This window comes from Danio rerio, chromosome 15 (genome assembly GCF_052040795.2).
Source record: "Danio rerio strain M-AB ecotype USA chromosome 15, GRCz13ab, whole genome shotgun sequence".
NCBI lineage: Eukaryota > Metazoa > Chordata > Actinopteri > Cypriniformes > Danionidae > Danio > Danio rerio.
The window spans coordinates 7,039,651-7,057,500 of record NC_141035.1 but is presented as its reverse complement, the minus strand read 5'-3'; the positions used below and the strand labels follow the sequence as shown (position 1 = coordinate 7,057,500).

At 37.9% G+C, this 17,850-nt stretch overlaps 1 protein-coding gene across 6 annotated transcripts in view; it reads right to left on the bottom strand.

Moving 5' to 3' along the window:
* The window catches only part of rinl (Ras and Rab interactor-like), a 31,016-nt gene that overhangs the window by 4,994 nt on the left and 8,172 nt on the right, over window positions 1–17,850 (bottom strand). For 5 of the 6 annotated variants that reach the window (XM_087283511.1, XM_087283513.1, XM_087283514.1 and 2 more), the window contains 5 exons: window positions 15,624–15,712; window positions 15,425–15,519; window positions 13,436–13,649; window positions 10,309–10,923; window positions 7,560–7,877 (listed from right to left, as the gene is read on the bottom strand). In XM_087283511.1, coding sequence (XP_087139637.1) covers window positions 7,560–7,877; window positions 10,309–10,923; window positions 13,436–13,649; window positions 15,425–15,519; window positions 15,624–15,712 — 1,331 coding nt within the window. Of the gene's footprint in view, window positions 1–7,559; window positions 7,878–10,308; window positions 10,924–13,435; window positions 13,650–15,424; window positions 15,520–15,623; window positions 16,172–16,234; window positions 16,685–17,850 lie in introns of those variants that run through there. The other variant, XM_087283515.1, reaches the window with a different exon arrangement.

Here is a 17,850-nt window from a genome sequence, read left to right as displayed (position 1 = left end):
TATTAAAAACAAGCTTAGATTTGCCCACCTGTCAGGTTTTAGACCATATGGGGCATGCCAGGTGTATTTGGAAATAACTCAGTATTTTGACCACACTTGGTCATTATTGTTCATTTATTCGTTTGCTAGAAATTAGAACTGAATTTAGAAATAGTTTTGAAACAAATCTTTGCGCTTAACAAATAAAATTAATTATTTATAGACTAATTGATGTCTGTGCGTAAAGGTTTCCCTATTCAAGAGCTAATATGGAAGCAGTTCCATTTTCTCGCAGTGGATGCTCTGTTTAACAGTTTTCTGTTAAAAAACTGTTAACTGTTTGCTTGTGAAATGCAAATTTTTTTCACTTAGACTTGCTTTGCGTCCTGTGAATAGCGAATGCGCTCTTGGCGCGACGCAGCTGGCTCTTAAAGGAAATGGGAGATGAGACTCTCTAATTGGTTTATTCTCAAAACACACCTATAACTCATTAAGAAAATAAACTCAACCCTTTTAGACCATGCGCCTTGGCGCAAATTGCATTTTCCCGTCCGTAAATTAGCAAAAATGCGCTCTGACACGCCCTGAAAGTGTTTGCGCCCTGCGTTTTGCGCTCTGTGCATGGACCGTCAAAATAGAGCCCAAAGGTTTAAACCTGGGATTTAAAATTGGAGAGAGTCCACCTGACGAATATCCAACGGCAGGGAATCCCATAACTGTGGTGCTATGCAGCTAAAAGCCCTGCCACCATATGACTTCATCTTAAAATTTGGAACTGACAACGGTTCAGCCACAGAAGATCTCATTGAGCGCTGAGGAGTGTACCAGTGAAGAAGATCAGAGAGGTAATCGGGTGCAAGGTTGTGAAGAGCTTTGTAAGTTAATAAAAGAATTTTAGTATGTACACGATAAAAATACAGGAAGCCAATGCAAGTGAAAGAGAATTGGAGTTAAGTGTTCAGAAGCACGCGAGCGGGTGACTACCCTAGCTGCTGAGTTCTGGATTATCTGTAATCTGTGAAGTTGGTTAAGAGGGATACCAGATAGGAGGGAATTGCAATAATCAATCCTTGATATTACCAGAGCATGTACAAGCACTTCAGTATTTTGTTGGGATCAAGACAGCTATTAAAATTCTTTCAGTACCTTAAACTAACTTCTATTTTAAACTGCTTTGAAACAATCTACATTGTAAAAGCGCTATATAAATAAACATGAATTGAATTGAATTAAATCAGTAAAGGTCCCCTGAAATCAAAGCTAAAGTTTTTTAGGTGCTATGTGACAATATGTTACTGTTAAAGAGCCCATATTATACATGAAATAGGGTCATATCTTAGTTGTAAGGGTCTCCAACAACAGTCTAATATGCATGTAAGGTCAAAAACACTTTCATGGTCTTATAATTTGCATTTATTTTTGCCTAATTATCATAGCGACTCCCGTATGAATCGTCCAATGATTCATTGGTTCCCAAACCCCTCCTTAGCGCGAAGCTAATCTGCGCTGATTGGACCGATGACAGTCTGTTGCGATTTTTTATTATATATGAAATATATATTAGATATATTAGACATAATATGTTGCATAATAATATCATTGTATTCTTTTTTTTTTGTAAAATCTTTATTTACATGTCATGTGTGACCATGGGTCACTAGTTAACACGACTCCTAAGACACAGGTACACATGAGTCTACAACTAAGAAAAAACATGGTTTGAGCAACTGATGAAGCATCGTTTAGTCATTGAGAGCTATTCTATCAGCGGGAGAGTTTGTAGAAACACGTTAACGTGAGTACATGTAACTAAACAACATGTAAACATGTTAACCTCGATGGAAACATGTCAACACGGGTCCACAACCACAGCAAAGCATGTTGTAAGTTGTAAGTTGATTGATGTGTGTGCTTAGCCTTTTCACTACATGGGATCGAATCCTGTTAAAGACGTAAATTCTGATTATTTTTTTAGATTAATTTTGGTTATATACTGTTCTGCTACACAGATAATAAAATCAATAATGCTCACAATGACACTGACACCAAGTAATAAGAATCTTTATTTGGTATGGACATGTTTTGTTGCTGTGAAAAAGTGACGAATCTGCAAACGTGAATAGCTTACATCTGGAAAGGGACACCAGTTAACACGGTCACCAGTTAAACCGTAACACCGGCATGTTTGTGTGTGTGTGTCGGTGTGTGTGTCTGGGTTTCTATGTCAGAGGGCGGGGCCGCAGGTTTCAAATCTCCCGGGTTTGCGCGTGCATGTGAATAACTTGGTTTCGTTAGTACGTCATGGCGAAACACCTAATGAATCGTTATCAAGGCGACTCGTTTGAAGCACTATGAGTCGACTCTTTTATAGCTGAATCAACAGTTTTAAACACTGTACACTTACAGATTTAAGCCTTAGCTGGATACTTCACTTCACTTAGAGCTTCGTTACACACTACATGGAAGGGCATTTTCAAAAACCCATAATATGGGCTCCTTAAGGTAATCTACTGTATAATCAATTGTGCTGCAAAACAATAACACAATTTGCATTAAGATTTAAGCATTTGCAAGATATGAGCCTTCAAAATTCACAGCTTTTCACTTCTGCTAAGATGGATTAACATTTTTTATGATGTCACCTCACATTTCCGCTTCTCATCAAATAACCTGACCAATTAAATCTGCTGTAATAGCTAAATCGTCCCATCCTTCAAGATATGAAGTCAGTCACTTATTCTCATCTGAGAGCTCACCAATTCATTAAAAATTGGCAGCAGATAAGTGTTGAACTGAACTTCTCCAGGTTCATTAGACTTAATGACAAGAGGAATATCAGTGATGCTAAAACATGTTGTAAAAACGTATTTCTAAATTCAGCAAATGAAAAAATGAGTAATAATAACCGAAAGTGTTGAAAAAACTGAGTTATATCTAAACACGCGTCCAATGCCCCATATGGTGCAAAACCTGACAGGTGGGCACATCTAAGCTTGTAAAAAATAAAGCAAATATAAATATGCATATTATAAATACTACAACTAATAATAATAATAACAATATACAAAAGCAAGTTGTTGTGAATACACCGAAAAAAGCCCCCCGAGATGGAGGCAGTGGTTTTTATAGTTATGTAGAAAGTAATCATTTTTGTAATACTTTAATTCCTTTAATTCTTTTTCATTTGTAAAGATATTTGCATATTGCTGTACATCCTGTGTGTATTAAGTAATGTGAAAGCGAGGCGCACAACTAACGCGCTCTGCGCTGGACTTTAGACCTGCTTTCAGCTAGTCTATTGTACAATCAATTTTAGTTCCTCAAAATAGCAACATGCCAACAATGTGCCTTAACACACCTCTTTTCTAGACCGGAACACCCATGAGTCCATAAAGTGTCACAAATGGATTTACTATTTAAACAACGTGGCGCAAAATGGGAAAATTAAGGTTGCACTGGTCTGAAATTAGCAGCACGTCAGGGCAAACGCCTCTTGCATTTTATTCGGCGCATGTAAAATAGGGCCCTAAATATATTACACCCATTTTTTTTACAAAAAAATCATGTATTTTAAAGTGGAGAAAAGATTTAGCATTACTATTATAGACTTTAGCTTTAGCTCAATGACTGATTGACATGGCTGTGGTATCAATGAAATGCTATTGGCTTTAATTAAAGGTGCTGCATTTAAGTTTTTGAGTTTTCTAAAGCATAAAAATACCATCATATGTTTGCAGATATTTCAGAAACATGCTATTGCTAAGTGAACATTCTTGTTTTATCTGAAAAACAATGCTGAAGTCAGATATTCTGTTTTGAAAATGTATTTTCAGTGCTGGAACGGCTGACTTAATTTTGGTTCTTTTAACCTCCCCAACGACGCAGTGGCGTAGTAGGTAGTGCTGTTGCCTCACAGCAAGAAGGTTGCTGGTTCGAGCCTCGGCTGGGTCAGTTGGCATTTCTGTGTGAAGTTTGCATGTTCTCCCTGCGTTCACGTCGGTTTCCTCTGGGTGCTTCGGTTTCTCTCCAAAGACATGTGGTACAGGTGAATTGGGTAGGCTAAATTGTCCATAGTGCGAGTGTGAAAGAGTGTGTATGGATGGGTTTCCCAGAGATGGGTTGCAAGTGGAAGGGCATCTGCTGTGGAAAACAAGTGCTGGATTATTCGGCAGTTCATTTTGCTGTGATGACCCCAGTTTAATAAAGGGACTAAGCCGAAAAGAAAATGAATGAATAAATCCACCCAATGCCAGTTTAGCCAATTAAATTTTAACACCTTGAGTTGCCTTGTTGGAAAATGGCGTATTTGATTTATTTAGTCAGGAAGGCTCTCAAAGCATGGGTTCGTGACCAAAATGCGACCTCTGGTGGACAGTAGCTGACTCTGAAATTTGATGCTGATTAATAGTTTCACATGAGGTGATTATTAATTAGCAAATAATAGAAATATTCTGAATGTAAACATTAGCTGAGCAGGTTACATTGTAACCCCGTGTTTCAACAACACACTTTGTGACAAGATTTGCAGTAATAAGCAATTTGGCTGTTTGTACCAGATGAAACACGACAGAAATTTAAGCACAGCCATTCAAAAGCACAGAATAACACACTGGACTCCAGCCAAATGGTAAGTGTTATGAACTGTACTCTGTTTGTCTTGGTTGTACAAAATTATTATTATTATTGTTGCATTATTTTTGTGTTTGTTCATATTGTAAATATATGGTCATTTGTGGGAGCAATAAATCTTTTGCGGGGCTAATTTGTTAATCTGTGTTTCTCTTGCCACCTTTTTGCCATTAGGTTATTCTTTTGGTCTTCTCAATCTTACCCCTTTTCAATTCCTAAATATATATTTCGATCATGGGTCATAACAGTAAGGTTTACAATCTAATTAATATGCATTAAACCTTATTATATGTACATGCTAAATGATTGATATTTATAGTCAAAGTTCTAAAGTTTAATTTCAAATTGTTTGCTTTATTTTTAAGATCTGAGGTGAGAGATGCTGCTGATTTCAGTAGTGTGGCAATAAATGACATTTAAACTCACATTATTAATATTCAACACCTCAGCACCTGAGGTGATCACAGTTTATCCTGTTGTTCACCTGTCAGAAATAGAAGCTGTATCTAAAATAGAAATGTCTGATGTTGGTTAGGACAAAAACTAACTTTAGTATGGAAAATATTTTTTCTATCACGTGCCTTTGCTTTTAGTTAGAAAACGATTCAAATCAGCTTTAAATCAGCCTTTAGGCTCAATAGTCAGGCGCACACACGTCAATCTGGCAACCTGCACTTGTGTCGACTGGTCAGAGGAGGAGCTGAGTGAAAATGTGTTTTGATCCAGGAGGGCAATCCTTAGTTCAACCACTGGGTGTCAAACTTACATAACAGTTTCTTTTGCTTTGCATCTGTAAATTGCGTGCATTCACGACCAGATGTATCCTAAACTCCATCACAAATGTATTAAATCAGGGGTCTCAAACTCAATTTACCTGGGGGCCGCAGGAGGCAAAGTCTAGGTGAGGCTGGGCCGCATAAGGGATTTCACAAAAAAAAGTCCTCAAATGTCATTATTAACAGTTTTAATTATTTCTTCTGAACATAAAGTGTCCTGAACATTAATAGAACATTGAGTGAAGATTATGAACAGTTCTTCTAAACATGGCATCTTTTGCCTACTTCTTGCTGCCAGAGACTTGACAGCGCTTCAAGTGGGGGAAAAAGTGGGGGAACTCTCTCAAAACTTCCATTCCCTCACCTAAAAAAAGGCGTATATATGTAGAAATAAAACACCCCCACCCCACTCAAGTCACATCAGTCTGTACCAGTCTGTATCTACCTATAATATATATAAGATGCAGGCTGTAGCTAGGTAGGTAGCAGGCTGCAGATAGGTAGCTAAGTGGCAGGCAGGGGCGGGAACAGCTTACCTTGGTTCTGGCCGGCGCGAGTTCCCTTCTAACACTTCCCGCCCGTCACAGCGTCTAACAAAGGGGCGGGGTGCGTGGTGACGTCACCGGCATCCCCGCCCCCTTTGTTCTCCCCGCTCCGCTGATTCTGTCAGTGTATTGCGGTCGGCGCGGGCCACAAAATATTGCACTGAGGGCCGCAAATGGCCCGCGGGCCGCGAGTTTGAGACCCCTGTATTAAATCATAAAATAAATACATAATCCATAAACTGAATCCGGGCGAGGCAGTGGCGCAGTAGGTAGTGCTGTCGCCTCACAGCAAGAAGGTCGCTGGTTCGAACCTCAGCTTATTTGGTGTTTCTGTGTGGAGTTTGCATGTTCTCCCTGCCTTCGTGTGGGTTTCCTCCGGGTGCTCCGGTTTCCCCCACAGTACAAACACATGCGGTACAGGTGAATTGGGTGGGATAAATTGTTCATAGTGTATGAGTGTGTGTGTGAATGTGTGTGTGGATGTTGCGGCTGGAAGGGCATCCGCTTCATAAAAAATTGCTGGATAAGTTGGCGGTTCATTCCGCTGTGGCGACCCCGGATTAATAAAGGGACTAAGCCGACAAGAAAATGAATGAATGAATGAATAAAGTGAATCCTGAATTTGCTTCATCCGTGTCTGTCTCTATCACTAGCCCCTTTCACACATACAGACCTTTCCGGAAAATTACTAGCAATTTTCCGGAAAGGTCTGTATGTGTGAACAGGCCCTTTTTGAAAATACCGGTAAATTTGTTCCGGCAATTTCCGGAAAGAGAAGTAGTAACATTATCAGTAATTTACCGGAATGCTGCGCTGTGCAAATGCAGAAGGACGATTGCCGGAAAGTGACTACTTTAGCCAATCAGAACACTCAGACGCATTCATGTCCGCCTTGCTTATGAAAATGAAAGCCTTTAAATATTTTTCCAGACACATTTAGCTGCTAGATGTTTGTCAGATAACTTTTCTATTTCTTCTTAATGCCAACTGTGTAAATAATTATCCATAAGATGCTTATGATAAGCCGTTGTTTGTTTACCTTCAAACTCTGCTTCCTTCAGTTGCGTGAGGCATCGCGCTTGCACGTGAAGCAGCCGGTGAGCGACAGCACACACATATCATGTACATCTCAACATGCGAAAGTGTTTCTCTATATGTTTTCATCAAAGATGTTCACGATACTGATCCATCTACAGAGTTTGTAATGTAGTCAAATGTTTACAAATTCAAACGCAGCCTTTAAGAGTTCATTTCTGGTTAATGAATGGTCCTTTCCGGAAAAATTCCGTAACGTTCTTGCCTGTATAAACAGCGCTTTTTTTCATTTACCGGTAAAGCCATTTTGGAAATTTTCTGGATATTTACAGGTATCACTGTGTGAAAGGGCTAACTGTGTTGTTTATCTGACATGAAGCAGTAGAAGCCGACACGCATGTGGGAACAGTGGGCAGGTACAACCAGCTCATTTTCATGAAAGGCACATGCTACAAACAGCTACACTGTCCTCTGAGCCAAAACAGGGGCATATTCAGGAGGGTACAATAAATGATCTGATGGGCATTTTCATGATCGTAGGTATGTTTTGGAATAGATCTCATTGTGCCTCAACAGTAGCCTATGTTTCACTCACCAGGTTTAGCATTAGCATTCATGCTATGGTAGATATTCTTGCAGACTTTGAGCAGGGTGCCAACTTTTTTACTAGGCGAGTAGGCTTCATGCATTGCGGTCCATCGTTGCAGGATCTTTTCCATCACGCTGGAATCAGGAACCCCAGCCCCCGCTGCACCCTCCAGCTCCTCCAGGTTGCGGTCCTCCAGTATGCTCTTGTTGGCCTCTAAACGCTGCAGAGTGCCATCATCCCTGCGTGCTGTCTTCAGACACACGTAAAGGTGAGAGTAGACTGGCTTTAAAGCTACTTTGTGCAAGGCAAGTTCCAGCATGGAATCTAAGGGCAAAGAGAAAAACAGATTTTTATTTTTTTTTTGCAATAATGCTTTTGTAAACTGGTTTTAGTGGTTAGAGGTGCACAAAATAATTGTGGAATTCCTGCTAACATATTGTAGCATTATAAAAAAACTTGCTTAAAAATATCATTCAATAAAAGCTTTTCTTTGTTCTTGATGTTATGTCACAATTTCTCGTCAAGTATGGCTTAGCTTGAAACTTTTTTATTTTAGAGCCATAAAACATGCAAGTATACACAATCAGATATAGTTATGAAATGTGTAATGTGCCATGCATAGTGTTATCATTTTATAACACTACATGGAACTTGCATATCTGAAATGTTTGCTCAAACTATATTCTTTCTTTCAAAATTAAATACTAATATTTTGCTATGTGTGACCAAAGGGACACGACCTTCACGCTACAAGCCTCAGTATCAGTAGCATTGGGTGTTAAATTTATACAGATTGCAAATATGTTTGCCTTACTTGGTTATTATATCGAATATAGTCAGTATGTTTTATTTTGACTGCACTTTTGTTTTTAGTTTGAACCAACAATGAACTGACTTGAGGTAAATATTGACACTTTTTGTCTTTATGCTGCTCTATACCGCTTGAACTGATTTTGTGGCATATATATATATATATATACACAGTTGAAGTCAGAATTTTTTTTCTTTTTTAAATATTTCCCAAATGATGTTTAATAGATTCAGGAAATTTTCACAGTATGCCTGATAATTTTTTTTTCTGGAGAAGTCTTATTTTTTTTATTTTATTTCGTTATTTCGGCTGGAATAAAAGCAGTTTTGAATTTTTTAAAGAACATTTTAAGGTCAAAATTATTAGCCCTTTAAATCTATATATTTTTTGATAGTCCACAGAACAAACCATCTTTATACAATGACTTGATTAATTTCCCTAACCTAACCTAATTAACCTAGTTAAGCCTTTAAATGTCACTTTATGGTGCATAGAAGTGTCTTATATCTAATAATAATTCTTATATCTAATAATAATAATCTAATATCTAGTCAAATATTATTTACTGTCATCATGGCAAAGATAAAATAAGTCAGTTATTAGAAATGAGTTATTAAAACGGTTATGTTTAGAAATGTGTTAAAAAATCTTCTGTCCATTAAACAGAAATTGGGTAAAAAACAAACAGGGGGGCTAATAATTCTGATATCAACTGTATATATATATATATATATATATATATATATATATATATATATATATATATATATATATATATATATATATATATAGCCCACCAAATATGGATAGATTTGAGCTGTTGTGGGTTAGACATACGGGGGGTGTATGTCTAACCCACAACAGCTGAAATCTATCCATATTTGGTGGGCTATATATATATATATATATATATATATATATATATATATATATATACATAAATATAAGTCTAGCCACTAGCCACTTTGGCTGGTTGAAAATAATTTTTAAATTGGCAGAGCTGCCCAGTTCCTAAAGACTAAAATTTTAGTTTAAGCCCGTTTGTCAATATATGTGCAAATGTGCTCTTAAAACCGAGGAGCAGCACAATTGATAACTGTAAGCAGGTGAATACCGAATGAGAGGATGATCAGGCAATTTAAAAATGATTTTCAACCAGCGGAAAGGGCTTGTGTGGGTGTCTGTCTTACCGCTTTCACTTTTACCATTGTTTGAACAGATTATTACTTGGCCTAATGTTTACTGTGTGCGCGTGATCATCCTTTCACTATCGCACTCAGAATGTTTTTCACTGCTTTCTTCTGCTTGCAGTTATTTTTGTTAATATGATTTAATTATCATCCTTTACAATAACATTGCTATAATAGGAGATTAACTCTCCATTTATCTATAATTAACTGATGATCTGGACAGACTACAAAATGTTAATTGTTGTTTTTTTAAGAACCTTTTTGTTGAATAAAAACTGTATGTCCACAGCTATATTTAGCTTGTTTGACACATTTTTTTTTATTATTTGTGGCAAGGAAATAATTAAGTTTGATGTGTGTGGCCATAGAAAAAAAGTAAATCCTTAATGTTGGGCCCTAAAAAGTAAAATAAAAAGTTAAGGAAGCATGTGGACATAACACATATTTTAAATCAAGTAATTTCACCATGTCAACGTCAAATTTATGGGAATATTTTTTTCCAACAACAAAACTGTGGCTAGTTAAAATAGCTAGTGGCTAGTAATGTTGGAAAACTACTAGCCACAGTGATTGGTGATTAAAAAAAGTTAATGTCAAGCCCTGTATTTATATATATATATATATATATATATATATATATATATATATATATATATATATATATATATATATATATATATATATATATATATATATATATATATATATATATATATTAAGCAAATCAACGTGATTTAACATCTCCCGGTCATACCCAGCTCAAAATCTGGTGTGTCTCCAAAACTGTCTGTGATGCTTTGGATCTCTGTAGAGTCAAACAGGATTTCCCTCAGAGCAGTGAGAGATGAACGCACTTCCTGTAGCATCTCCGTGTAGGTTATTTCAGGAGTTGGTTCACTTGTAAGTGTTTGCTCTATAAACTCCCTTACAGCCTCTGCAAAAGCCCCACTCTTTCGTTCTGCCATCTCCTGAACACGATTACTCAGTCTCCTCTGTGGCGACATCAGTCCACCTATAGCCTGTCCCACTGCAGAGAGGCGGTTCTTCATCTTATCTGCCAACTGGAAGCGGTGTGAAGGCAAGGAAGGGGAGGGGCTCAACGCTGGTTCTGACTCCTCCTCTATACTGCTGACTGATAACGAGTCCAGCTCTAAGCAGGGTGGTTGAAGCTGAGAGGAAGGAAGTGGTGAGTTCAGCCATATCTTGTCTTCTATCCAAGACACACGGTGTGGTGACTGAGGAAGAGGGCTTTGAATAGAGTCTGTGCTTGCTCTTTTTAAGGGGTCTTCCTTGCTGGTACCACTTGCCCTACGAAGCACAACTCCACCTGGGGTTGTAGATGGAGTCACAGGAGTCTTCTCAAATGATCCTTTAAGACAAAAGAAAATTAAATTCAGAGCTTAATTAACAACACTTTTCATCAGATGTAATGTTGCAGTATAGTAGCGTTATTGATAATTAAAACTATTAAAAGATCCTTCATCAAACAAAGCTAAATGAAAATAATATGAAAACTTTTTACAAAAGGGTTAACAATAAGATTCCAATTGTTAAAATTTGTCAACATGAACAATGAAAAAATAATAACTATTTAGCAATTTTAGTGTTTATGTAATGTTTACTAAAAGATTAACACTTTATATGCCGAGGTATGCATTGTATGTGTACTATATCAAATAATTTCAATTTTGCACTTTCATTAACACATTTGGACAAACATTGAAAAAAATAAACTAAAGATCATATCACAAAAACAGAAACACCTTAAAAACATAAATAAAAATTAAGAAACGTTTCCTCAAACGACTGAACAAACAAACAAACAGTAATAAAAAACAAAGATATACAGTAGAGATCTGCGCGGGACTAAATTTTGAATCCCGCTCCCGTCAGGTTTTAGCCCAAACCCGACCGCTCCCGCTTATATTCTGCATTTGTTCTCCCCTGCCCTGTTTTCTACCCACCACACCTGTTCCCGCTAACGAGCGGGGGTTGAACAATACCGAAAACCACCCAGCTATACAGAGTCCAGACAGCCTATAACAAGCTCTCTGTATAAACACACACACATAAAGGCTGATTTATACTTCTGCGTCAAACGCTGGCGTATGCTACAGCGCTGACGCATAGCCCTTCGCTCAAAATGAGCGAGTTTGAGCCACTTGTACATCCCGGAAGTGTTCAGGAAAAGCAAAACACAGGCAAAGAAACTCGTCACAGAGGAACATTTACCCCTCACTGCCAACTAGCGTTTCGGAAGTGTTAATGCAGACCAACAGAGACAGTGTGCAGAAGGATAAATGCACAGCTATGCGCGTTGCATGCGCCGTAGGTTACGCCGGTCACTTGACGCAGAAGACACACACACTCACACACCAACAAACAAGCTAAACGCAGCATCACGCTGTCTCATTCACACACATACGCTCGCTAGGGAGTCGGGAGCAATATTGCTAGACAGCCCGCTCCCATCCTAAATTAAACCAGTTACTGACCGCTCCCGTGCTTTATTTGGAAATTTATTCCCGCGCCGCAGAAATCTGAACCTGCAGTACAGCCGCGGGACCCGACCAGATTTCTGCAGCAGACCTCTAATAAACAGTAACAACATTTCCTAAACTTGGACTCAACTTAGGGCCTATCATACACCTGGAGCAATAAGGTGCAAGACGTGTTTGCCATGACGTGTTGCTATTTTCAGACCAGCACAACCCTAATTTTCTTGTTTTGCGCCAAGTTGTTGAAATAGCAAGTCCATTTGCGCCACTTTGTGGACTCATGGGTGTTATGGCGCATTGCTGTTGCGTTGCTATTTTAAGGAACTAAAATAGACTGTGCAATAGACCAGCTGAAATCAGGTCTAAAGTCCAACGTAGAGTGCATTAGTTATGCGCCTTAAGCGCTTACACATTGCTTAAAACACACAGGATGTAAACCAATACGCAAATATCTTTACAAATTAAAAAAATTAAAGTATTAAAATATTTTTAAAAATATTATTTTCTACATAAATATAAAAAACACTGCCACCATGCCTTCTTCATCTTGTGGGGCTTTTTCAGTTTATTCATGACAACTTGCTTTTGTATAACGTTATTATTAGTAGTAGTGTTTTTTGTTATAGCCTATGTATATTTATATTTGTTTTAATAAAAACAAGCTGAGATTTGTCCACCTTTAGACCATATGGGGCATAGGATGTGTGATTTGATAAAACTCAGTTTTTTGACCGCACTTTGTTTTTATAGCTCATTTATTAGTTTGCTGAAAATGAAAACTGAATTTAGAAACAGTTTTAAAACAAATCTTTGTGTATAATTAATGAAAATAATTATGTAGGCTAATGGATGTCTTCAGCGAAGTGCGCACAACACCGTTTCCTTATCCACGAAGTAGAGAAAGAGAAAATAAAGGTTGATAGGAGAAGTCTCGTTCTTTATCCTCATGCCGCAGATGGTCTGCTTAACTGTTTTCTCACTAGTGAAGCGTTCAGTTTTTTCACTTACAAAGTCTGCCAATGTTAATAGCAAATGCGCCATGGCACGACGCAACTGACTCTGAAAGGGAATGGGAGATAAGACTCTGATTGGTTTATTCTCAAAACACATCCATACCTCATTAAGAGAATAAGCACAACCGTGTTAGACCATGTGCCGTGGCGCAAAGCATATTTTTGCATCCTTAAAATAGTAAAAGTGGATTTGGACATGCTCTTAATGCTGCAATTTAGACTTTGCACCTAGATCTGTAAAATAGTACCCTTAAATTGAAAACTAAAAATGTAAAACAAAAGGTAATTCACATTATTAATGGATCATATAAATGTATAAAGAATATTAACTTATTATTATTATTAATATTAATATTAAAAGAGGGTCTACCTCTGTCATTGTTGAAAGTGCTACAGTCCTCAGCTGGTGAAGATGACCTCTTTTTCAGTCCTCTCCCTTCCCAAGTTCTTGTGGTACTTAACCGCTTGTCTCGCCTTAATGGATGTCTGACTGGGTTGGCTGAAGAATGAGTGAGCCAATCATCACCGTGCTCATGAAGGTATAAGGGATTGATGAAGCACATAGCTCCACTGGCAGCTGTAACCTACCAGGAAATAGAAACAATTTGAAAATCATGTACACTTGTATAACGTATATACACTCACTGGCCACTTTATTAGGTACACCAGTCCAACTGCACGTTAATACAAATTTCCAATTAGCCAATAACATGGCAGCAACTCAATGCCTTTAGGCATGTTGACATGGTCAAGAAAATCTGCTGCATTTTAAACTGAGCATCAGAATGGGGAAGAAAGGTGGTTTAATATTTAAGGTACTTTGAATGTGGCATAGCTGTTGGTGCCAAAAGTACTGAGATTTTCATGCACCATTATAAATAGGGTTTACAGAGAATGGTCAGAAAAAAAGAAAATAACCAGTGAGCGGCAGTTCTGTGGGCACAAATGCCTTGTTGATGCCAGAGGTCAGAGGAGAATGACCAGACTGGTTAAACACTCTATAAAACCGAGGGATGCAGACGAGCATCTCTAAACATACAACACGTCTAACCTTGAGGCGGATGGGCTACAGCAGCAGAAGACCACACCAGTCACTCCTGTCAGCTAAGTACAGGAAACTGAGGCTACAATTCACACAGGCTCACCAAAATTAGACAATAGAAGATTGGAAAAACGTTGCCTAGATTGATGAGTCTCGATTTCTGCTGCAACATTCAAATGATAGGGTCAGAATTTGGCATCAACAACATGAAAGCATGGATCCATCCTGCTTTGTATTAATGGTTTAGGCTGCTGGTGGTGGTTTAATGGTGTGGGGGATATTTTCTTGGCACATTTTGGGCCCATTAGTACCAGTTGAGCATCATATCAACGCCACAGCCTACTGAGTATTGTTGCTGATCATGTCCATCCCTTTATGATCACAGTGTACCCATCTTCTGATCTTTCTTCCAGCAGGATGACACATATCATGTCATAAAGCACTAATCATTTCAGACTGGTTTCTTGAACATGACAATGAGTTCACTGTACTCAAATGTCCTGTACAGTCACCAGAGCTCAATCCAATAGAGCACCTTTATGATGTGGTGGAACAGGAGATTCACATCATGGATATGCAGCTAACAAATCTGCAGAAACTGCATGATACTATCATGTCAAAATGGACCAAAATATCTGGGGAATATTTCCAGTACCTTATTGAATCTTTGCCACAAAGGATTAAGGGCAGTAGGGCAGAAGGCAAAAGGAGGTCCACCCCGCAACTAGTAGGGTGTACCTAATAAAGTGGCCAGTGAGTGTAATTGCAAGAATCAATCACTATTGTTCAAGCTTTTAAAAAAATAGAAAAAATAAACATAAATGAAAAGGAATAGATCATTATGAACAAACTTGTTAGGGTGGTACAGTGCATTTAAACATTTATCAGTGCTAGATTTGTAAACATTTTGTCTACACTTTATTTAAAAATGAGCTTACAGTTACAGTGTAATAACACAAATGAGGACCAATTCATTTTAATTAACTTACTTTAGTGTTACAGTTTGGTGTAGGGATAAAAAATACAATTAAAGATCATATACAACTGGAACCACTGCTATGCGTAACAAGGACACATCAGAATAAAGTGTTGAACTGACTGTGAAGTATTGTCATAAAGTCAATACTTACTTTAAATATAGCAAGAACCAAAAACTTTGCACGTTTTCTCAAAAGTGTCCAAAATATATTAAATTATTATCTAAAACAAAATTAGAACGAGGATCTTTCGGATGTACTTTACACATAAACTTATTCAAGACTAAACAAATACTGCTAAATTACAAAAGTTCAAACAGAATCAGAAGGTCTGTATCACCTGTATAGTGCACATAACTGTCTCTGCTGTTTCTGCTGTTTCTGGAGTCATGCTACTTTTGGCCTGAAGATCTGAGGATGGGCACAGCCAGGTCTCTGAAAGTCACACACAAACCCTTGAAATCGAAAGAGCCTGACTTAGATAATAGCTGAAATATAGTATAGTACAGAGAATAGTGAATGACAGGGCAAGCACTAACTTGGACCAAGCAGAGGAACAAGATGATCCGGTAGATTCTTAAGGGTGTAAACCCATGAGGGAACCAGTAAACACACAGGCAATACATCCCTGAGGAGAAGTTTAGTAGAAGAGATCAAACAAACAATAAATAAATGGGTGAATTTCCGAAAACCATCGTTAGCCAACTAAGGTTGCAAGTTGCGTTGTTGCAATCATAGTGTGTTTATTTGGCATTTCCCAAATCAATCCAACAAACATTCGCAAACTTGTACATTTGCACACACATTTCTCGATCTGTTATTTGAAGCATAGTTTCTAGTTGTGTTCTTTTACAAGTTATCCCCCCTATGCCCTATTCTTTTCAAACGTTCCAACATTTAAACTTGGAATGATTAAAAAACACTATTAAAGTCATCTCTCTGTGATGTGGTTTGCTTTCAAAGTATTTTTTAAAGTTCAGTTTTAGCAATCCTCATATTGACAATTGCGTTCCCTTGGCAGTGCACTTTGAAAACATTTATGCCATTTTGAATGCAGCCATGGATCATGACGAAAGCTATAGGTGACCTATTAATTAAAAGCGGAATTTACTTTGCGTCTCCAAAGCTTGTGAGAACCAAAATATATAGCATATGTTAATGCTGGCGAGGCAGTGGCGCAGTAGGTAGTGCTGTCGCCTCACAACAAGAAGGTCGCTGGGTCGAACCTCAGCTCAGTTGGTGTTCCTGTGTGGAGTTTGCATGTTCTCCCTGCCTTCGCGTGGGTTTCCTCTGGGTGCTCCGGTTTCCTCCACAGTCCAAAGACATGCGGTAAAGGTGAATTGGGTAGGCTAAATTGTCCGTAGTGTATGAGTGTGTGTGAATGTGTGTGTGGATGTTTCCCAGAAATGGGTTGCGGCTGGAAGGGCATCCGCTGCGTAAAAAACTTGCTGGATAAGTTGGCGGTTCATTCCGCTGTGGCGACCCCGGATTAATAAAGGGACTAAGACGACAAGAAAATGAATGAATGTTAATGCTTTTAATTTATAGCAGCTTACTTATTAAGAAATGTATCTGTACTGCATTTGAGATGGGCCTGTTGGTTAACATTTCTGTAGTGGTTTTAAATGTGTCAAATTGCAAAAGTAGATTTTTACAATAAATAAAATTAAATAAAAAAAATTATAAACAAGATCCTACTTATTAATAATAAATATAATTATTATTATTTTTAAGTAGGATTTTTTTTTATTTCTTAATAAAAAGCCTACTGTAAATAACAACCATTAACGATTTCTATGATTTACATATGAGATTAAAGTACGCGTTAGCTTAGTGGTTTTATGTTTTAGAATAAAATATGGCATATTCTCAATAATATTTGTAGAGGAAACACAGGCCCTATATGTGTCATTTAAATATATATATTTCACTGAATATGGAAAGCGAGTGCATGGCTGCGTCCGAAACCGCTGACTACTCAGTAGGTACTGCATTTAAATTTAAACGTACAACTCAGCCGTTAGAAAAGTACGCTCTATACAGTATGAATGTGAAAAGTATGAATGGAATTCGGACGTACTACATCCGCCATTTTGTCATGGTCACGTGACCTACCTGCGTCAATTGCATCGCTTCACTCCCATTTATGAATTCTCTCGCGGGGCATCATGGGATAGCGCAGCGTGCATGGGATGCGCACTCTTGAATCTCGCCTGAAGTAGTAAGTCATCCGGCTACTTTTCGCATACTGATTTTCGAATTCTATGAATTCTGACGTACTACTCGGCTCGCATACTGATTTTAGGGTACTAAACAGTATGGAAGTATGCAGTTTCGGACGCAGCACATGTTTTACCAAAACTAATATTGGATTTTTATTTTATGTGTGTGCATGTAAAACAATATCATTTGCACAAAAATTATGTTTTTTTCTTTAAAGAAATAATTACTCCACCCCGTTTATCCCCTCGTTCATCGTAGACGTTTACATTATAACTAATATGGTTCGAATGATGGATCTGCGACAGAGAAACTATGGTTTTGAAAAACACTAGTCACTACATCGTTCTTTTCCCAAACGAAGCAATGTACTTTGAAAGGTCAGCCGCGAGTTATGTCATTGTTTGGGAAACGCACCCCTGGTCAATTAATAAATGACTTTAACAAAAGAAAAAGTTACGTATATTGTTTTCTTTAGCACTTATTGAAGGCTTATACCATATAATTACAGATTTCCCAGTATTCACACTGATTGCACATTAACAA